Consider the following 17,798-nt stretch of genomic DNA (forward strand, 5'->3'; position numbering starts at 1 on the left):
AAAAGCCTTGCATCAACAAACTTCATGTAGAACAATTATATGTCTTCAGATAAAATAAAAAAAAAATTTCTAAGTTTATTGGGATTTACTTTTTTGGACTGACAAAACCACGATATCCACAAAAATTAGCCTCCTATAAATGTCATGATTTCAAAGTTGTCCGCTACAAATTGCTAAAACCACATCATACTTTTCTTCTTGTCTTGAAGCATGTGTGATGAGTTTTTTCAACATGATAACTTGTTCTTGACATGTCTTTTCGTATTCCTCCACCAGGACAAATAGTTCCCCCTCCGAGGGATGAGCCTTGAGGCACTGCAGGAAATCTTCAAACAAACCCTTTGATGCTGAAATCATAAAATAAAAGCAGTGTTCTTGAATGACGTTTTATTTGCAAGTAACTGACAACTTCACTACATGAACTTGTGGTTGATATTAACTGACTTCTGATACACTGTCTACTGTCAAAAGATCATCTCGGATCAACTACCTGGGCTCCTACGTGACAGCTAACACTATACCTACAGAGCTAAGTGAATTAGAAATACTGGTCAATAAAGGAAATAAGATGTTGTTTGTTTGTTTGTTTTGGGTTTAACGCCGTTTTTCAACAGTATTTCAGTCATGTAATAGCGGGCAGTTAACCTAACCAGTGTTCCTGGATTCTGTACCAGTACAAACCTGTTCTCCGCAGGTAACTGCCAACTTCCCCACATGAATCAGAGGTGGAGGACTAATAATTTCAGACACAATGTCGTTTATCAAATAGTCACAGAGAACATACGCCCCGCACGAGGATCGAACTCACGATCCCGCGATCCGTAGACCAACGCTCTTACCTACTGAGCTAAGTGGGCGGGTTGAAATAAGATGTCTCTTAATTAACCTGAAAACATGGCTGCCTTTAAGCACCATTTAAAATATATCAACTATGTACGTCTGAAAACATTCCTCAAAATAATAACTCCATAACAATAATATTTCTTTGCTTTATATCTTTGTCAGTTCAATAATAAGTGAAGCAAACAATCGCTGTTACTGGAGACAGCGCACTCAACTAGTTGTGGCCCTTGTGTCATATGATGTGAGTGATGTTGCTGAACAACTATTTTAAGTTTGAATCAAATCCATTTAGTAATTAGGCGTGAAAAAAAAATTGTTTGTTTCCAGTATCCCGACCTACCCTAAATTTTTGGCCCGACCCTAAATGTTTTTATGGCCTTGGAGAATATTTTTTTCAACTTTTTAACAAAAAGTTGCAAAACTGCATGTTTTATGCTTTAAACATGCTCAATCAAACTTACTGATGCTCTAAAGGTATAACCCCCTTGTTTGTATTCATTTTTTGACACAAAAATAATTTCTGAAAAGTCTCCCTTAATAAAAAATATTCCAAAAAAAAATAAGAGCTGTCTGATGACAGCGCGCTCGACTATTTGAAGAATTGATTGAAGAATGGGGTCAAAATATTCCACGGATATTCAAACAAAAGAAAAAAATAGATTAGACAAACAATGTTCCTGTATTACTTTGATTTCGATAAGTCTTGCACTAAATGGCAATATATGAGCCAATTTCAAAGTCCAAAAAGGGCCATAATTCAGTCAAAATAGTTATGTACTCTTGCCTACAGATGAAAATCATAATGATAAGCAAGTGTTCAAAGTTTACAAGCCATATGTCAAATAGTTTTGACAAAACATGGACTTGTATGAAAACAGAACCAATTTCAAAGTCCGAAAAGGGCCATAATTCAGCCAAAATAGATGACAGAGTTAATATGTTCTCTTTCCTACAGACAGAGACTATTATACTAAACAAGTGATAAAAGTTTCAAAGCCATACGTCAAACACTTTACAAAAAATATAAACTGGTACGAAAAACTTAACCAAGATTTCTAAGTCAAAAGGGGCCATAATTCAGCCAAAATCCTTGATGGAGTTATGTACTCTTGCCTATAACTGGACATGGTGATGGTAAACAGGTGTTGAAAGTTTCAAAGCTTTATCTCAAAAGACTTTGTCAAAATATGAACTGGTACGAAATATTAACCCAGATTTCTAAGTCAAAAAGGGCCATAATTCAGCCAAAATCCTTGATGGAGTTATGTGCTCTTGCCTATAACTGGACATAGTGATGGTAAACAAGTGTTGAAAGTTTCAAAGCTTTATCTCAAAAGACTTTGTCTAAATATGAACTGGTACGAAAACTAAACCAATATTTCTAAGTCAAAAGGGGCCATAATTCAGCCAAAATCCCTGATGGAGTTATGTACTCTTGCCTATAACTGGCCATGGTGATGATAAACAAGTGTTGAAAGTTTCAAAGCTTTATCTTAAAAGACTTTGTCAAAATATGAATTGGTACGAAAAACTTAACCATGATTTCTAAGTCAAAAAGGGGCCATAATTCAGTCAAAATCTTTGATGGAGTTATGTGCTCTTGCTTATAACTGGCTATGATGATGGTAAACAAGTGCTGAAAGTTTCAAGGCTTTATCTCAAAAGACTTTGTCAAAAATGTGGTCTGGTACGAAAAACTTAACCAAGGTGTGACGCCGACGCCGTGGTGAGTAGGATAGCTCTACTTATTCTTCGAATAGTCGAGCTTAAAAATTCCGACCTACCTACCCTAATTTTTTTTAGCATGTTACCGGAAACAAAGAATTTTTTTTTTTTAGGCCTTACTGAGATAGAGTGAAAGTGCATCAAAACTTTAACCCGAAATTCTAAGTAAAAGGGGGAATAATTCATTAAATATTGGTACCAGAGTTACGGACCTTGTGTCATATGATGTGGGAGATGATGTGAAACAACTACATTCAGTATGAAACAAATCCATTTAGTAATAATTGAGATAAACTGAAAGTGCACCAAAACTTTAACCTGAAATTCTAAGTAAAAAGGGGGGATAGTTCATGAAATACTGGTGCAAGAGTTATGGCCCTTGTGTCATATGATGTGAGTAATGATGTTGAACAACTATTTTAAGTTTGAATCTAATCCATTAAGTAATAACTGAGATAAAGTGAATGTGCACCAAAACTTTAACCTGAAATTCTAAGTAAAAAGGGGGGGATAATTCATGAAATATTGGTGCCAGAGTTATGACCCTTGTGCCATATGATGTGGGTGATGATGAGGAACAACTATTTTAAGTTTAAAGTAAATCCATCAAGTAATAGCAAAGATAAAGAGAAAGTGCATCAAAACTTTAACCAAAGTGCGGACACGGAAGGACGCCGACGCTGACACCGACGCCAGGTCGAGTAGGATAGCTCTCCATACTTTGTATAGTCGAGCTAAAAACTGTTTGTTCTGATAAACAACGAGTTTGACATGTAAATCAGAAACAGACCATTATCACGTATTAAAGATTTTCCTACAAGACATGTTTCATAACAATATAAAGATGGTAGCTCAGCATATTTGTGACTATTTTATGAGCATGTTCAAATGAAAATAGGCTAAAACCTTGATTATTCAATAATTAGAAACATCCTAGCTATATAAAGTTGTTGACTAACCAGAGATTCCAGGATCTTCTTCCAAAAGTAGACCAACATTTGTCGTTGTTATATCTTCTGTAACATCTTCCTGTAACACAAATATTTTATACAGTACACATTTACTTTTACACAGTACATCTATGAAAACACATGTTACAGTTTTGTTGGGTTTTTTTTGGGTTTTAAGTCTCACGAAAACAGTTTCGGATAGTATGGTGTCTTTCCAGCTTTAATGGTGCAGGAAGACCCCAGCACTCTTTAAGGCATGGATGGCAATTTGGTAGAACCACACATGGTCACCTTCCACAAGCTAACTGGATGACTCCCTCACATGATGACCAAAGCAAGGCTTGGACTCACAAAACTCAGGGCAAAGTGTTTCAAAGTCAGCAACTTTAACTACTTGACCAATGAGGAACCTAATTCATCATACAATGCAACCTTTGTAAACTTGAAAGTACGGCACTAACTTTGTTGATCTAAAAAGGTTTTCTATGAAACTGATCTTTTCAGTGGGAAAATATCTTCCAATATAGGAGGACTTGTGCTCTTCAGTAGTGATGTTAAAAGAGATTCTTTAATCTGTAATATGATTAAAGAAGCAATACCAGTAAATATGATTTTATTTCAAGCTTTTCCGTGGATTCTTGAAATATATCAGCAGATTATGTTTGAAATATTCACTGTTTCAAAGTAGTAAGATTTTTCAAAATGATAAATTCAATGGTACAAACTACCTTCAAATACGGAAGAGTATGAATGATAAATTATCAGAAATTCCAAACAAAAGTGTACTTCAATTAAGACACAGATGTGCATTATGCGCAATTGAGAGTCCATCAAGATGTCAACAAGGAAGACATAACAAGATATCAAGTACCTCTTGCAAGGGTCTGAGACCTGATGTGTTGTGAAATGATGATTGAAGACTGTCATCATGAAGTGACTGAAATAAAAAGCTAACAAAATAACTCACAATATCAAAACAAAACTAGAGCTATCACTAAAGGTGATGAATGTACACCCCCCCACCCCACGCATGCACTGACACAGTACATTGCAATTTGACGCACACAAAATTGCATAATTATGTGGACTGTATGTATATAGACTGTATGTATACAGTATAGTAATAAAAAACAAAGTCCCATAACTATGCAGAATATTTATCTAAAAGAACGTAACATGCACCATGCACAACTAGGGTTGGTACTGATCACTTGTGTGAAGTTTCATTAAATTGTGTGCAAGGGTTCGGAAGATTAGGCTTGCACAAGATTGCATATGCAGACTGAATGTACATAGTATGTTAACAAGAAACAAAGTCCCATAACTCTGCAATTTTTGTTGTTGAAAGGACCTAACATGCCCAGTGCACAACTACTGCTGTTACTGATCACTTGTGTGAAGTTTCATTAAATTGTGTCAAGGGGATGAGGAGAGATGGTGCGCACAAGATTGTGTCTATGTATATTGTATAGTAACAAAAAACAAAGTCCCATAACTCTGCAATTTTTTTTTCTGAAAGAACCTAACATGCCCCATGCACAACTACTGTTGTTACTGATCACTTGTGTGAAGTTTCATTCTACGGACAAACAGACAGACAGACAACCTGAAACCAGTATACCCCACTTACAACTTTGTTGTCGGGGGGTACAATGAAACAAGATACTAACAAGAGATCACAGAGTGATCTTGGCGCCCACCAATGTGCCATTTTTGAGTGTTCCAAATTTCAAGACTTACTGACTAGCTCAAGGTCAAATTTCATTTCCATACACAACACTGTGCATGTGGTCCAAATTCGAAAGCTGTAGTTTGAGAAATGTGAAAATAGGTGACTAGGTCAATGTCAAGGTCAAAGTTTGTTTCGGTACACAATCCTACGCATGTGGTCTAAATTTAAAGCCTGTAGCTACAGAAATGTGAAAGTATGTCACTAGGTCAATCTTAAGGTCAAAGTTCATTTCGGTACACAAAACTATGCAAGTGGTCCAAATTTGAAGGCTGTAGCTTGAGAAATGTAAAAGTAGGTCACTAGGTCAAAATCAAGGTCAAATTCTATTTCGGAATACAAAACTATGCATGTGGTCCAAATTTGAAGCCTGTACCTTCAAAAATGTGAAAATAGGTCACTAGATCAATCTTAAGGTCAAAGTTCATTTCGGTACACAAAACTATGCATGTGGTCCAAATTTGAAGGCTACAGCTTGAGAAATGTAAAAGTAGGTCACTAGGTCAAAATCAAGGTCAAATTTTATTTCGGAATACAAAACTATGCATGTGGTCCAAATTTGAAGCCTGTACCTTAAAAATGTGAAAGTAGGTCACTAGGTCAATGTAAAGGTCAAAGTTCATTTCGGTACACAAAACTATACATGTGGTCCAAATTTGAAGGCTGTAGCTTGAGAAATGTAAAAGTAGGTCACTAGGTCAAAATCAAGTTCAAATTTTATTTCTGAATACAAAACCATGCATGTGGTCCAAATTTGAAGCCTGTACCTTAAAAATGTGAAAGTAGGTCACTAGGTCAATGTAAAGGTCAAAGTTCATTTCGGTACACAAAACTATACATGTGGTCCAAACTTGAAGGCTGTAGCTTGAGAAATGTAAACGTAGGTCACTAGGTCAAAATCAAGGTCAAATTTTATTTTAGAATACAAAACTATGCATGTAGTCCAAATTTGAAGCCTGTACCTTCAAAAATGTGAAAGTAGGTCACTAGGTCAATGTCAAGGTCAAAGTCTTTTTCGGTACACGAAACTATGCATGTGGTCCAAATTTGAAGGATGTAGCTTGAGAAATGTGAAAGTAGGTCACTAGGTCAAAATCAATGTAAAATTTCATTTTGAAACACGGAACTATGCATATGGTCCAAATTTGACGCCTGTACTTTCAAAAATGTGAAAGTAGGTCACTAGGTCAAAATCAAGGTCAAAGTTTTTTCCAGTGCACAAAACTATGCATGTGGTCCAAATTTGAAGGCTGTAGCTACAGAAATGTGAAAGTAGGTCACTAGGTCAAAATCAAGGTCAACTCATGTCAAGGTTCATCTTGCCACTCAAAAATATATATGTGGTCCAAATTTGAAGGCTGTAGCTACAGAAATGTGAAAGTAGGTCACTAGGTCAAAATCAAGGTCAACTCATGTCAAGGTTCATCTTGCCACTCACTACATTACAAGTACCAAAGCCCTAGGCTTTGTGGTTTGGACAAGAAGATTTTCAAAGTTTTTCCTTATATAAATCTATGTAAACAATATGACCCCCAGGGCGGGGCCATATTTGACCCTAGGGGTATAATTTGAACAATCTTAGTTGAAGACCACTAGACGATGTCACATACAAAATATCAAAGCCCTAGGCCCTGTGGTTTTAGACAAGAGGTTATTCAAAGTTTTTCCCTATATAAGTCTATATAAACCATGTGACCCCCAGGGCGGGGCCATATTTAAACCTAGAGAAATAATTTGAATCATCTTGGTAGAGGACCACTAGATGATGCTTCAAACCAAATATCAAAGCCCTAGGCTCTGTGGTTTTGGACAAGAAGGTTTTTAAAGCTTTTCCCTATATAAATCTATGTAAAATATAGAAATAAACAAAGGGCCATAACTCACTCATAAATCGTTGAACCAGTCTGATTTTCAGGGGGACACAACTAGGGTTCCAATACATCATTCTGACAAAGTTTGGTCAAAATCCCCCCAGTAGTTTCTGAGGAGATGCGATAACGAGAAATTGTTAACGGACGGACGGACGGACTGACGGAATGACGGACGGACGGACCACGGACGCAGAGTGATTTTAATAGCCCACCATCTGATGATGGTGGGCTAAAAATAGAATTTAAATTTTCCTAAAGTATGTTATTAAAGCATAAGCAAACTCCTCTTGCAGTCTGTTCTGCTAAACCTTTCTTATAATTTAGCCTCCTGCAAGTTTATAGTATTTCTACATACAATGCATCAGCGGACGTCCCATACTGAGCCTGTACTTTTCATATCAGGTTCCCAATGAATCAAATGATTCAAAATATTTTTCCTTATTGAGCCGAGCAGCTGGGTCAATATGAATTTTAACAATAGGTTAATAACATCTAAATTCAACAAATACCTGTAAAAGCAAAGGGTAGACAGCAAAATTAAATCATTTAATCGTTTTCTTAGTAGCTCTGAATACAGATATACTGTCTCAGAAATTCATATTAGTTTTGTGATTCACCTGGACTTCTTCAATAGCTTATACCCAGTATCAGATCACCAACAAACCATGTGTTCGTAACATCTTTTAAATGGATATCATATAAGACATATGACCTTAAAAATAATGTTTTAATGCTGGACTTCAAATATGTAAGAAGTTGAAAATAAAACCCTGAATACTAGTGGTATTCTAATTTTTAATATAATAGTTTCATTACCCTCTGAAGTGATCTATTTCCTTGAGGTGTCTTTTTTGGAGTCGGCCCAAGTCTTGTTGAAACATCAAACTTTGTTCCAGAAGACAGCAGTCTTGGTGTGTCTACAATTATATAAACAGTAATAAGTGGGAATAAAGCAGAATATTAATTTTCTTAAAATAGATGCCATATTATGAAAAAACAACTCTGAAACTATTTCAGAATCTCAGTTCCAGTCAACATAATAACACTACACAATTTGACTGATCATTCCTACATACATGTATTTCAATGGGAACTTGATTAAAATAAGATCTATTAAATATTTATAAAACATCGTCATGTATCAAACAGATATGTGTAAAAATACTCGACCAATAATGACTCTTTCACCAATGACATAATATTTTTCCTAAAAAATTATTTTACTTTTTACGATTTTTTTCATTCTATGTACCAGTACTTCTACCAGGCATGTCTTATGCAGTGTGTACACAGGAAAAAATGAATTTAAAAATATTTCCTACATGTACTATGTCTGAGCGTCCCTCCGGGTGTTCTCCAACCTTTTGCTGATGGAGATCCCACACTCTCATCTAACAGCTGTATTGCTGTGGTTTTAAGTTAAAGAAAATTACTTTGTCATGGTATGGGCAGCTTGCATATAGTTTCATATAACATATAGCAATAGTTTCAATTCACTACACTTATACTTCTTACTGTAGTTGTTCAGATTTATGTTACTGGGCTTATTTTAAACCATTTTATCAGTGTATAATGTATATTAATCATTAACCCTAACTCATAAGCATACAAAGAAAAAGAGACTAGGAGTTCAAACACAGGACATGCTTGTTAAGGTTTTATCACCACTTTACAAATGGCTGCCGAAAAATGAAAGTAACGGTTTGAGCTCTAAATTCGAGATTTTTTAAAATGTTCAATTTCCTTGTAGCACGCACTTATAAAACTCTCCCCTCTCTTTGGACAGCAAAAAACGGTTCATAAAAATGCTTCTTATAAGTGAAAAATAGACAGTAATCATTAGGGGACCAGTATTTTGTAATAAAAGGATACATTTCTGTACATTTAGTGCAGTACTTCTTCTCTTGAAAGTTTTACTGATTTGTTGGTCTCGGACTGCGGGGGAACCTGCATCCAGCATTGCCTCTAACGTCTGCAGACTCCTGGAACAATCAAACATGCAAACTGGTTAACTGGGAAATTCAATCACAATAAATTAAACAAGAGCATCGCCTTGCGGGTGCAGACGCTTATCTGATTTTTTTGTCTCTGTATAATAGAAATATTGTCCTACCCATGATTTTGTAAGTCCAAAAAGGGCCATAATTCTTACAAAAAGCAGGATGGAGTTATATTTCTTGATATACAGAGTCAGCTTATGATGGTAAACAACTGATGCAAGTTTCAAAGCAACAGCTTTGATAGTTTAAACTTTAGAAGAAAAGTTTACCTAAACATAAAACTTAACCAAGAAATCTGATATTTTCTAAGTCCAAAAGGGGCCATAATTCTTACAAAAAGCAGGATGGAGTAATGTTTCTTGCTGTATGGGGTCAGCTTGTGATGATGAACAAGTGTTACAAGTTTTAAAGCAATAGCTTTGATAGTTTAGGAGAAAAGCTGACCACAAGTTTTAACCAAGAAATCTGATTTTCTAAGTCCAAAAGGGGCCATAATTCTTGCAAAAAGCAGGATGGAGTTATGTTTCTTGCTGTACAGGGTCAACTTATGCTGGTGAACAAGTGTTGTAAGTTTTAAAGCAAAAGCTTTGATAGTTTAGGAGAAAAGTTGACCTAAACATAAAACTTAACTAAGAAATCTAATATTTTCTAAGTCCAAAAGGGGCCATAATTCTTACAAAAAGCAGGATGGAGTAATGTTTCTTGCTGTATGGGGTCAGCTTGTGATGATGAACAAGTGTTGCAAGTTTTAAAGCAATAGCTTTGATAGTTTAGGAGAAAAGCTGACCTAAACACAAGTTTTAACCAGCATTGCCTCTAACATCTGCAGACACTCATCTGATTTTTTTGTCTCTGTATAATATTTTCAAAGCAATTGCTTTGATAGTTAAGGAGAAAAGCTGACCTAAACATAAAACTTAACCTGGCAACGCCGATGCCGACATCGATCAAGTGATGACAATAACTCATTTTTTTTCCAAAAAATACGATGAGCTAAAAACAAATGAATGATCTTTTCAAAATCAGTTTAAGTCTCCAGGAATAAAATTTTGATTACTACATGCCATTTAGTAATTGCAATTATCTAAGTTTAAAAAATCAGTCTTGCTCCTAATAATATATCATTTAACTCAAGGTAGTGGGAGGGGGGCACAATGTACCACATTTCCTCATACATCAAAACAAGCAAAATGTTAGAAATTTTGTACCCTTTTTTTCAATGTTTAAAGGGGGCCTCCATGGTGGTTATGGTCGCTGACTTTGAATCTTTTGCCCCTAACCGATGTAGGTTCGAGCCTCACTCAGGGCTTTAAATTCTTCATGTGTGAAAGCCATCCAGCTGGCTTACAGAAGGTCAGTGGTTCTACCCAGATGCCCGCCCATGATGAAATAATGCATAAAGGGGCACCTGGGGTCTTGTCCTCCTCCACCATCAAAGCTGGAAAGGCCGCGATATGACTAAATTGCGTTGCAGTGTCAATACGATGTTAAACCAAGCAAAACAAACAAATCAATGTTTAAACGTTGTTGATTGCTGCAAGTATATCTCATTGAAAAATTGGCCGAAGCTCTCATTTGAATATCCACAATAATGACGTCTATAGAACAATCACAAACCTCCTGCCATGCCTCTGTGCAGCAAATGACTCATCTCTGGAAATATCCTGTTGAAAATACAATAATAAAGATATTTAGGTATGGAGAGAACTAGTCTAATCAGTGTTAAAAAATGTTAACGTGATAAAAGATTGGCCTTGAAACCAAGGACATTGTAGATAATTTTATATGAATATGAAACTGGTTATTCATACTTCGTCCGAAATGTTATTTAACACATTAAGTTTATATTTCAAGACAGTCATCCTGCCTGCAAGCCACTTTCAGTCACATTATATACTTTGAATCATTCTATGTTTCATGACTATTATTTGTTCAAATGCATTATACTAAAATACCAATCACTCAAAATTGCAAGGGGATGAGCTAAATGCTCCAGTTTAATATCCAGAGTTTTGTGTGATCACTAAGAATATCAGGAAAACTGTTGGGCTGTTGGGACCATATGAATTCCGCAAATCTGTATGACAGCATGAGCATCAATGTTCCAGAAAGTGGTTTTTCATTGTAATTTTGTTGATATTATATTTATCCTTTATGGAACTAAGCTAATATGTATCAACCACTTTAAAATTACCAATTCAAAAGCAGATGCTGCACAAATCCTCACTGGCAAAATTTAAGAGTTAGTGACATCAGATATTTTACTCTACATTAGGGACTTGGGTCTGAGCTGTAGGGTAGGGGATTGACATTTGTTTGTTAATAGATGGGTTTACAGTTCCCGAGACTTAACATAGATATCCATTTAGTGTATTACATTGGACAATAGTTTAAGTATCAGTCTAACGTATTTTGTAATAACAGAGATAGAAAGAATAAAATCTGTGACAAGATCCTTTGGAAGCATAGAATGCAGCCAAGCAACGTAACAGCAGACCCATTTTTTGATCAAGTCTGTTCATGATGATAATAGGTAATGAAATGTGCAACACCCTTTAGCCCCCAAGCACTGGCTTTTAAAAGCAAAATTCTTTTATAGTAAAACTTTATGTTCTCCATGATCCCAAAGGATCATGAAATATAACAAGAGCTGTCCATAAAACACAGCCAGTGCTTGACTATTCTAATTGTTGTCCCAGAAGCAGGAATATTACCCTAATGTCAAAATATCTATAGAGTTTCAATCAAGTAGCTGCATTAGTTTTGGAGTAACTTGCTTGCAAAACTTTAACCAGAAGTCCAAAAAGGGAGCATAATTTGGCCAAAATACATGTCAGAGTTATGGGATTTGACCCAGTGAGGTTGGTTATTGGCCTAGATAAAGATAAAATAAGTTTTATATGCTTTTAAATGACAGCTATAGTTACTTGCACGCAAAACTTTTACCAGGATTTTCCAAGTCCAAAAGGGGGCATAATTTGGCCAAAATGCATTTCAGAGTTATGGGACTTGATGCTATCACCTAGTTTCATAACCACGAAGACACATGTGAGGTTTCAATTCAATATCTGCATTAGTTTTGGAGATAGTAACTTGCATGTAAAACTTTAACCCCAAAAGGGGGCATAATTCAGCCAATATACATGTCAGAGTTATGGGACTTGACCCAGTGAGGTTGCTAATTGACCTAGAAAAAGAAAAAATAAGTTTCAAAGCTATATGCCTTTAAATGATAGTCATATGTACTTGCATGCAAAACTTTAACCAAGGTGTGACACTGTTGCCGCTGCCAGGGTGAGTAGCTACTCTATTCTTCCAAAAGTCGAGCTAATAACACTGAGTCTAAGTATGGGGACTGTAATGGGCGAGACAGAAAACACGAGTACGGGGTTCAAATCCGACTCTGGGACTAACTAAGGATCAGACCTGTATTTGAAGTAAATCAACAAACTCCAAAGAAGACACTACATTTAATATTTTAACCTGTGTCTTATCCCACTAATTTATAAATTAATTAACAAATGTACATGAATTCTACATATCAGGCAGAAAGTGAGGGAACTCGACGCTTGTGCAGCGAGAGAAGGAACCCCTCCCGATCAGTCGTCGTTTTCCCATTTATGCACATTTTACTGCGTAAATATACCAAACAATTGTTTCATTGGTCGCAGCTATAGTATCTAGGCAACTCATTACAAAACAAAACTTCGTAGCTTTCCGTAAGTGCAATTGACCAACCATGCACAAGATGAGTTAAGTAAGAATGATTGGTTATTAGCGGTGCGCGTTCCAATCAAATGCCTCGTAGAAGCAGACGACAATTACCAGATGTCAAATAACAGAACATTAGCCGGTGTAATAAAAAAAGTGTGTGTCATCCGTGCAGGTCATTTACACAGTTAAATTCTAAAAGATAAAGGTGTGTACCGGGCCTGGGGAGACTTTTTACAGCCACCACACATCACTTAAAGACTGCTGTTGTGAAAGTTAATAAAAATTGTGAAAAGTTCTTTTGGAAGCAAAGAACACAACCAAGAAACATAATAGCAGAATCAGTTTGATTGAGTCTGTTCATGACAGGTAACGAAAGGTGCAACACCCTGGACATTAACTTTTAAACTAAGTATAAATGGGGAATAATTTAGGAAAAAGTGATGCACATGTGTTATATCATGTGGCTAATAATGTGGATTAACTATTTAAAGTTTGAATCAAATCCTTTTAGTAATAACTGAGATAGAGCAAAAGTGCATAACAACTTTAACCTGAAATTCTAACTAAAAATGGAGGGTAACTAAACAAGAGCTGTCACAGGAGACAGCGCGCTCGCCTATTTCGATGCTGGATAGTGAAACTGGGCACATCTGAGGAAACTAGAGCTGTCACTGGAGTGTTTAATGACTCCAATTGTGGATGAAGATATTGCACAATAGCCTGAGTCTATGTCAAAAATATCAACTTAAAGTAATAAGAGAGGTAAAGATAAAATGTATCAAAACACTATATAAGTATATCCTAAGCAAAAAGGGGCATAATTCATTAAATATTGGTGCCAGAGTTATGCAGCTTGTGTCATATAGTGTGGGTGATGATGTTGAAAAACTATTTTAAGTTTGAATCAAATCCATTCAGTAATAACAGAGACAGAGTGAAAGTGCATCAAAACTTTAACCTAAAATTTTAAGTAAAAAGGGGAAATAATTCATGAAAAATTGGTCCCAGAGTTATGCACCTTGTGTCATATGGTGTGGGTGATGATGTTGAACAACTATTTTAAGTTTGAATCAAATCCATTCAGTAATAACAGAGACAGAGTGAAAGTGCATCAAAACTTTAACCTAAAATTCTAAGTAAAAAGGGGAAATAATTCATGAAAAATTGGTCCCAGAGTTATGCACCTTGTGTCATATGATAAGGGTAATGATGTTGAACAATTGTTTAAGTTTGAATCAGATCCATTCAGTAATAACAGAGGTAGAGTGAAAGTGCACCAAACTTTAACCTGAAATTCTAAGTAAAAAGGGGGCATAATTCATGAAAAAATGGTACCAGAGTTATGCACCTTGTGTCATATGATGTGGGTGATGATGTTGAACAACTATTTTAAGTTTGAATCAAATCCATTCAGTAATAACAGAGATAGAGTGAAAGTGCATCAAAACTTTAACCTGAAAATCTAAGTGAAAAGGGGGGATAATTCATGAAGTATTGGTGCCAGAGTTATGACCCTTATGTCAGATGATGTGGATGATGATGAGGAATAAGTATTTCAAGTTTGAATCAAATCCATCAAGAAATTACAGAGATTAGTTGAAAAAAGAGAAAGTGCACCAAAACTTTAACCAAAGTGGGGACGCGGAAAGACACCGACGCCGGGGCGAGTAGGATAGCTCACCTTATACTTCGTATAGTCGAGCTAAAAATTATTGGTGTCAGAGTTATGGACCTTGTGCCACCTGATACAGGTGATGATGTGGAACAACCATTTTAAGTTTGATCAAATCCATTTAGTAACAACAGAGACATGGTGTAAAAGTATCAAATCAAACTTAAATTGTAAGTAACAAGAGCTGTCACAGGAGACAGCGTGCTCGACTATTTCGATGCTGGATAGTGAAACTGGGCACATCTGAGGAAACTAGAGCTGTCACTGGAGTGTTTAATGACTCCAATTGTGGATGAAGATATTGCACAATAGCCTGGGTCTATGTCAAAAATATCAACTTAAAGTAATAAGAGAGGTAAAGATAAAATGTATCAAAACACTATATAGGTATATCCTAAGCAAAAAGGGGCATAATTCATTAAATATTGGTGCCAGGTTGTGCAGCTTGTGTCATATAGTGTGGGTGATGATGTTGAACAACTATTTTAAGTTTGAATCAAATCCATTCAGTAATAACAGAGACAGAGTGAAAGTGCATCAAAACTTTAACCTAAAATTCTAAATAAAAAGGGGGAATAATTAATAAAAAATAGGTGCCAGAGTTATGCACCTTGCGTCATATGGTGTGGGTGATGATGTTGAACAACTATTTTAAGTTTGAATCAAATCCATTCAGTAATAACAGAGACAGAGTGAAAGTGCATAAAACTTTAACCTAAAATTCTAAGTAAAAAGGGGAAATAATTCATGAAAAATTGGTCCTAGAGTTATGCACCTTGCATCATATCATAAGGGTAATGATGTTGAACAATTGTTTAAGTCTGAATCAGATCCATTCAGTAATAACAGAGATAGAGTGAAAGTGCATAAAACTTTAACCTGAAATTCTAAGTAAAAAGGGGAATAATTCATGAAAAATTGTGCCAGAGTTAAGCATCTTGTGTCATATGATGTGGGTGATGATGCTGAACAACAATTTTAAGTTTGAATCAAATCCATTCAGTAATAACAGAGGTAGAGTGAAAGTGCACCAAAACTTTAACCTGAAATTCTAAGTAAAAAGGGGGAATAATTCATGAAAAATGGTGCCAGAGTTATGCACCTTGTGTCATATGATGTGGGTGATGATGCTGAACAACAATTTTAAGTTTGAATCAAATCCATTCAGTAATAACAGAGGTAGAGTGAAAGTGCACCAAAACTTTAACCTGAAATTCTAAGTAAAAAGGGGGAATAATTCATGCAAAAATGGTGCCAGAGTTATACACCTTGTGTCATATGATGTGGGTGATGATGTTGAACAACCATTTTAAGTTTGAATCAAATCCATTCAGTAATAACAGAGATAGAGTGAAAGTGCATCAAAACTTTAACCTGAAAATCTAAGTGAAAAGGGGGGATAATTCATGAAATATTGGTGCCAGAGTTATGGCCCTTATGTCAAATGATGTGGATGATGATGAGGAATAAGTATTTCAAGTTTGAATCAAATCCATCAAGTAATTACAGAGATATGTTGAAAAAAGAGAAAGTGCACCAAAACTTTAACCAAGGTGGGATCGCGGAAAGACGCCGACGCCGGGGCGAGTAGGATAGCTCTCCTTATACTTCGTATAGTCGAGCTAAAAATGGGCATAATTCATTTAATATAAAAAATTGTACTAGAGTTAAGGACACTGCATCAAATGATGAGGATGTGAAAGAACTATTTTAAGTCTGAATTAATCCATTCAGTAATAGCAAAGATGAAGAGAAAGTGCATCAAAACTTACCTGAAATTATAAGAAAAACGGGGGGGCTTCAAGAAATATTGCAAAGAGTTATGGCCCTTTTGTCATTTGATGTAGGTGTCGACTGACAATTTGGAACAACTGTTCTAAGTTTGAATCAAAATCCCCTAGTAATAACAGAGATATAGTGAAAATGCATCAAAATTAACTTAAATTTTTAAGTAAAAATTTAAATGGGGCAGAATTCATGAAAAACTAGTGACAGTTATAGCTCACATGTATATTATGTTGTTGATGATGCTGAACAACTATGATGAGTTTGAATCAAATCCATTTAGTTTTAACAGAGATTGGAGTGAAAGAGCACCAAAACTATAACCTGATATTCTAAGTGAAAAAGAGGTATAATTCATGAAATATTGGAAAGAGTTATGGCCCTTTTGTCATTTGATGTAGGTGCCGACTGACTATTTGGAACAACAGCTCTAAGTTTGAATCAAAACCCCCTAGTAATAACAGAGATATAGCGAAAATGCATCAAAATTAACTTAAATTATTAAGTAAAAATAGGACAAAATTCATGAAAAACTAGTGCCAGTTATGGCTCACATGTATATTATGTTGGTGAATTGATGATGCTGAACAACTATGTTGAGTTTATCAAATCCATTTAGTTTTAACAGAGATCAGAGTGAAAGAGCACCAAAACTATAACCTGATATTCTAAGTGAAAAAGAGGTATAATTCATGAAATATTGGTTGTTATGGCTTTTAAGTCACATGATGCAGGTGATGAAGGGGACTAACTACTTTAAGTTTGAAGCAAATCCATCAATTAATAACAGATAAAGTGAAAGGTCATCAAAACTTTTACCAAAGTTTGGATACAGATGCTAACGCCAGGGCAAGTAGGATAGCTCTTCATATACTTTGTATTGTCAAACTAAAAATGAAATGGCAATTTGTTTTGACTAAGGACTTCTGTGTATAAGATGAGGACAGCTGCACTGTAACAATGGAAAATGAAAGTAGAAACAAACTTAAAAAGAGATACTACTGTATGCTTTTTAATGAAATTAAGTCTGTTCACACTGGTCTGTCAAAAATCTGTTTTTCTTATCATTAATCTATCTTGTTGTATGTCTTTCAGATCAATTCATAATTTGAATGGCGCTTCTGAAAGCCCAATAGCCTAGCAAAATCATTCCCATGTGCTTGAAATTTATAAGAACTGGCAGTAATGATGCATCTTACTGTATCATAAAATATATGCTTAAATATTCATCTAATAAATCGCACTATATCTATTAATAACTAAAGCAATAATAAAAGACCAGGCATCATCATGTCCGAATATTTATTATCCGAAAGAGCTCTAAGTAGAAAAATAGACAACTTTTGCTTTTTCAACAAATAAGGACTACATTCAAAACAAGCTTGAATTTACCATCTTATCTTTGATTTCTTTTCCAATGACAAAGATAAAATCATAGAGAAATTCTCGTAAAAAGGCCGAAAATGTATTCGGCGCCACCGGCGGTGCGCAAGTAATTTTTTAACTTCC

The 17,798-nt window shown here is 35.5% G+C and overlaps 1 protein-coding gene across 1 annotated transcript in view; it reads right to left on the minus strand.

Moving 5' to 3' along the window:
* Nucleotides 1-17,798, minus strand: part of LOC123547461 (nuclear pore complex protein Nup107-like) — a 40,936-nt gene extending 23,138 nt beyond the window's left edge. Inside the window, exons 1-8 of the mRNA XM_045334591.2 lie at nucleotides 17,682-17,798; nucleotides 10,736-10,782; nucleotides 8,991-9,100; nucleotides 8,441-8,524; nucleotides 7,935-8,035; nucleotides 4,390-4,455; nucleotides 3,528-3,597; nucleotides 191-347 (exon numbers count right to left, since the gene is read on the minus strand). Coding sequence (XP_045190526.2) covers nucleotides 191-347; nucleotides 3,528-3,597; nucleotides 4,390-4,455; nucleotides 7,935-8,035; nucleotides 8,441-8,524; nucleotides 8,991-9,100; nucleotides 10,736-10,782; nucleotides 17,682-17,684 — 638 coding nt within the window. The 5' untranslated portion in view covers nucleotides 17,685-17,798. The remainder of the gene's footprint in view (nucleotides 1-190; nucleotides 348-3,527; nucleotides 3,598-4,389; nucleotides 4,456-7,934; nucleotides 8,036-8,440; nucleotides 8,525-8,990; nucleotides 9,101-10,735; nucleotides 10,783-17,681) is intronic.

The sequence above is a fragment of the Mercenaria mercenaria genome, chromosome 9 (genome assembly GCF_021730395.1).
Source record: "Mercenaria mercenaria strain notata chromosome 9, MADL_Memer_1, whole genome shotgun sequence".
NCBI lineage: Eukaryota > Metazoa > Mollusca > Bivalvia > Venerida > Veneridae > Mercenaria > Mercenaria mercenaria.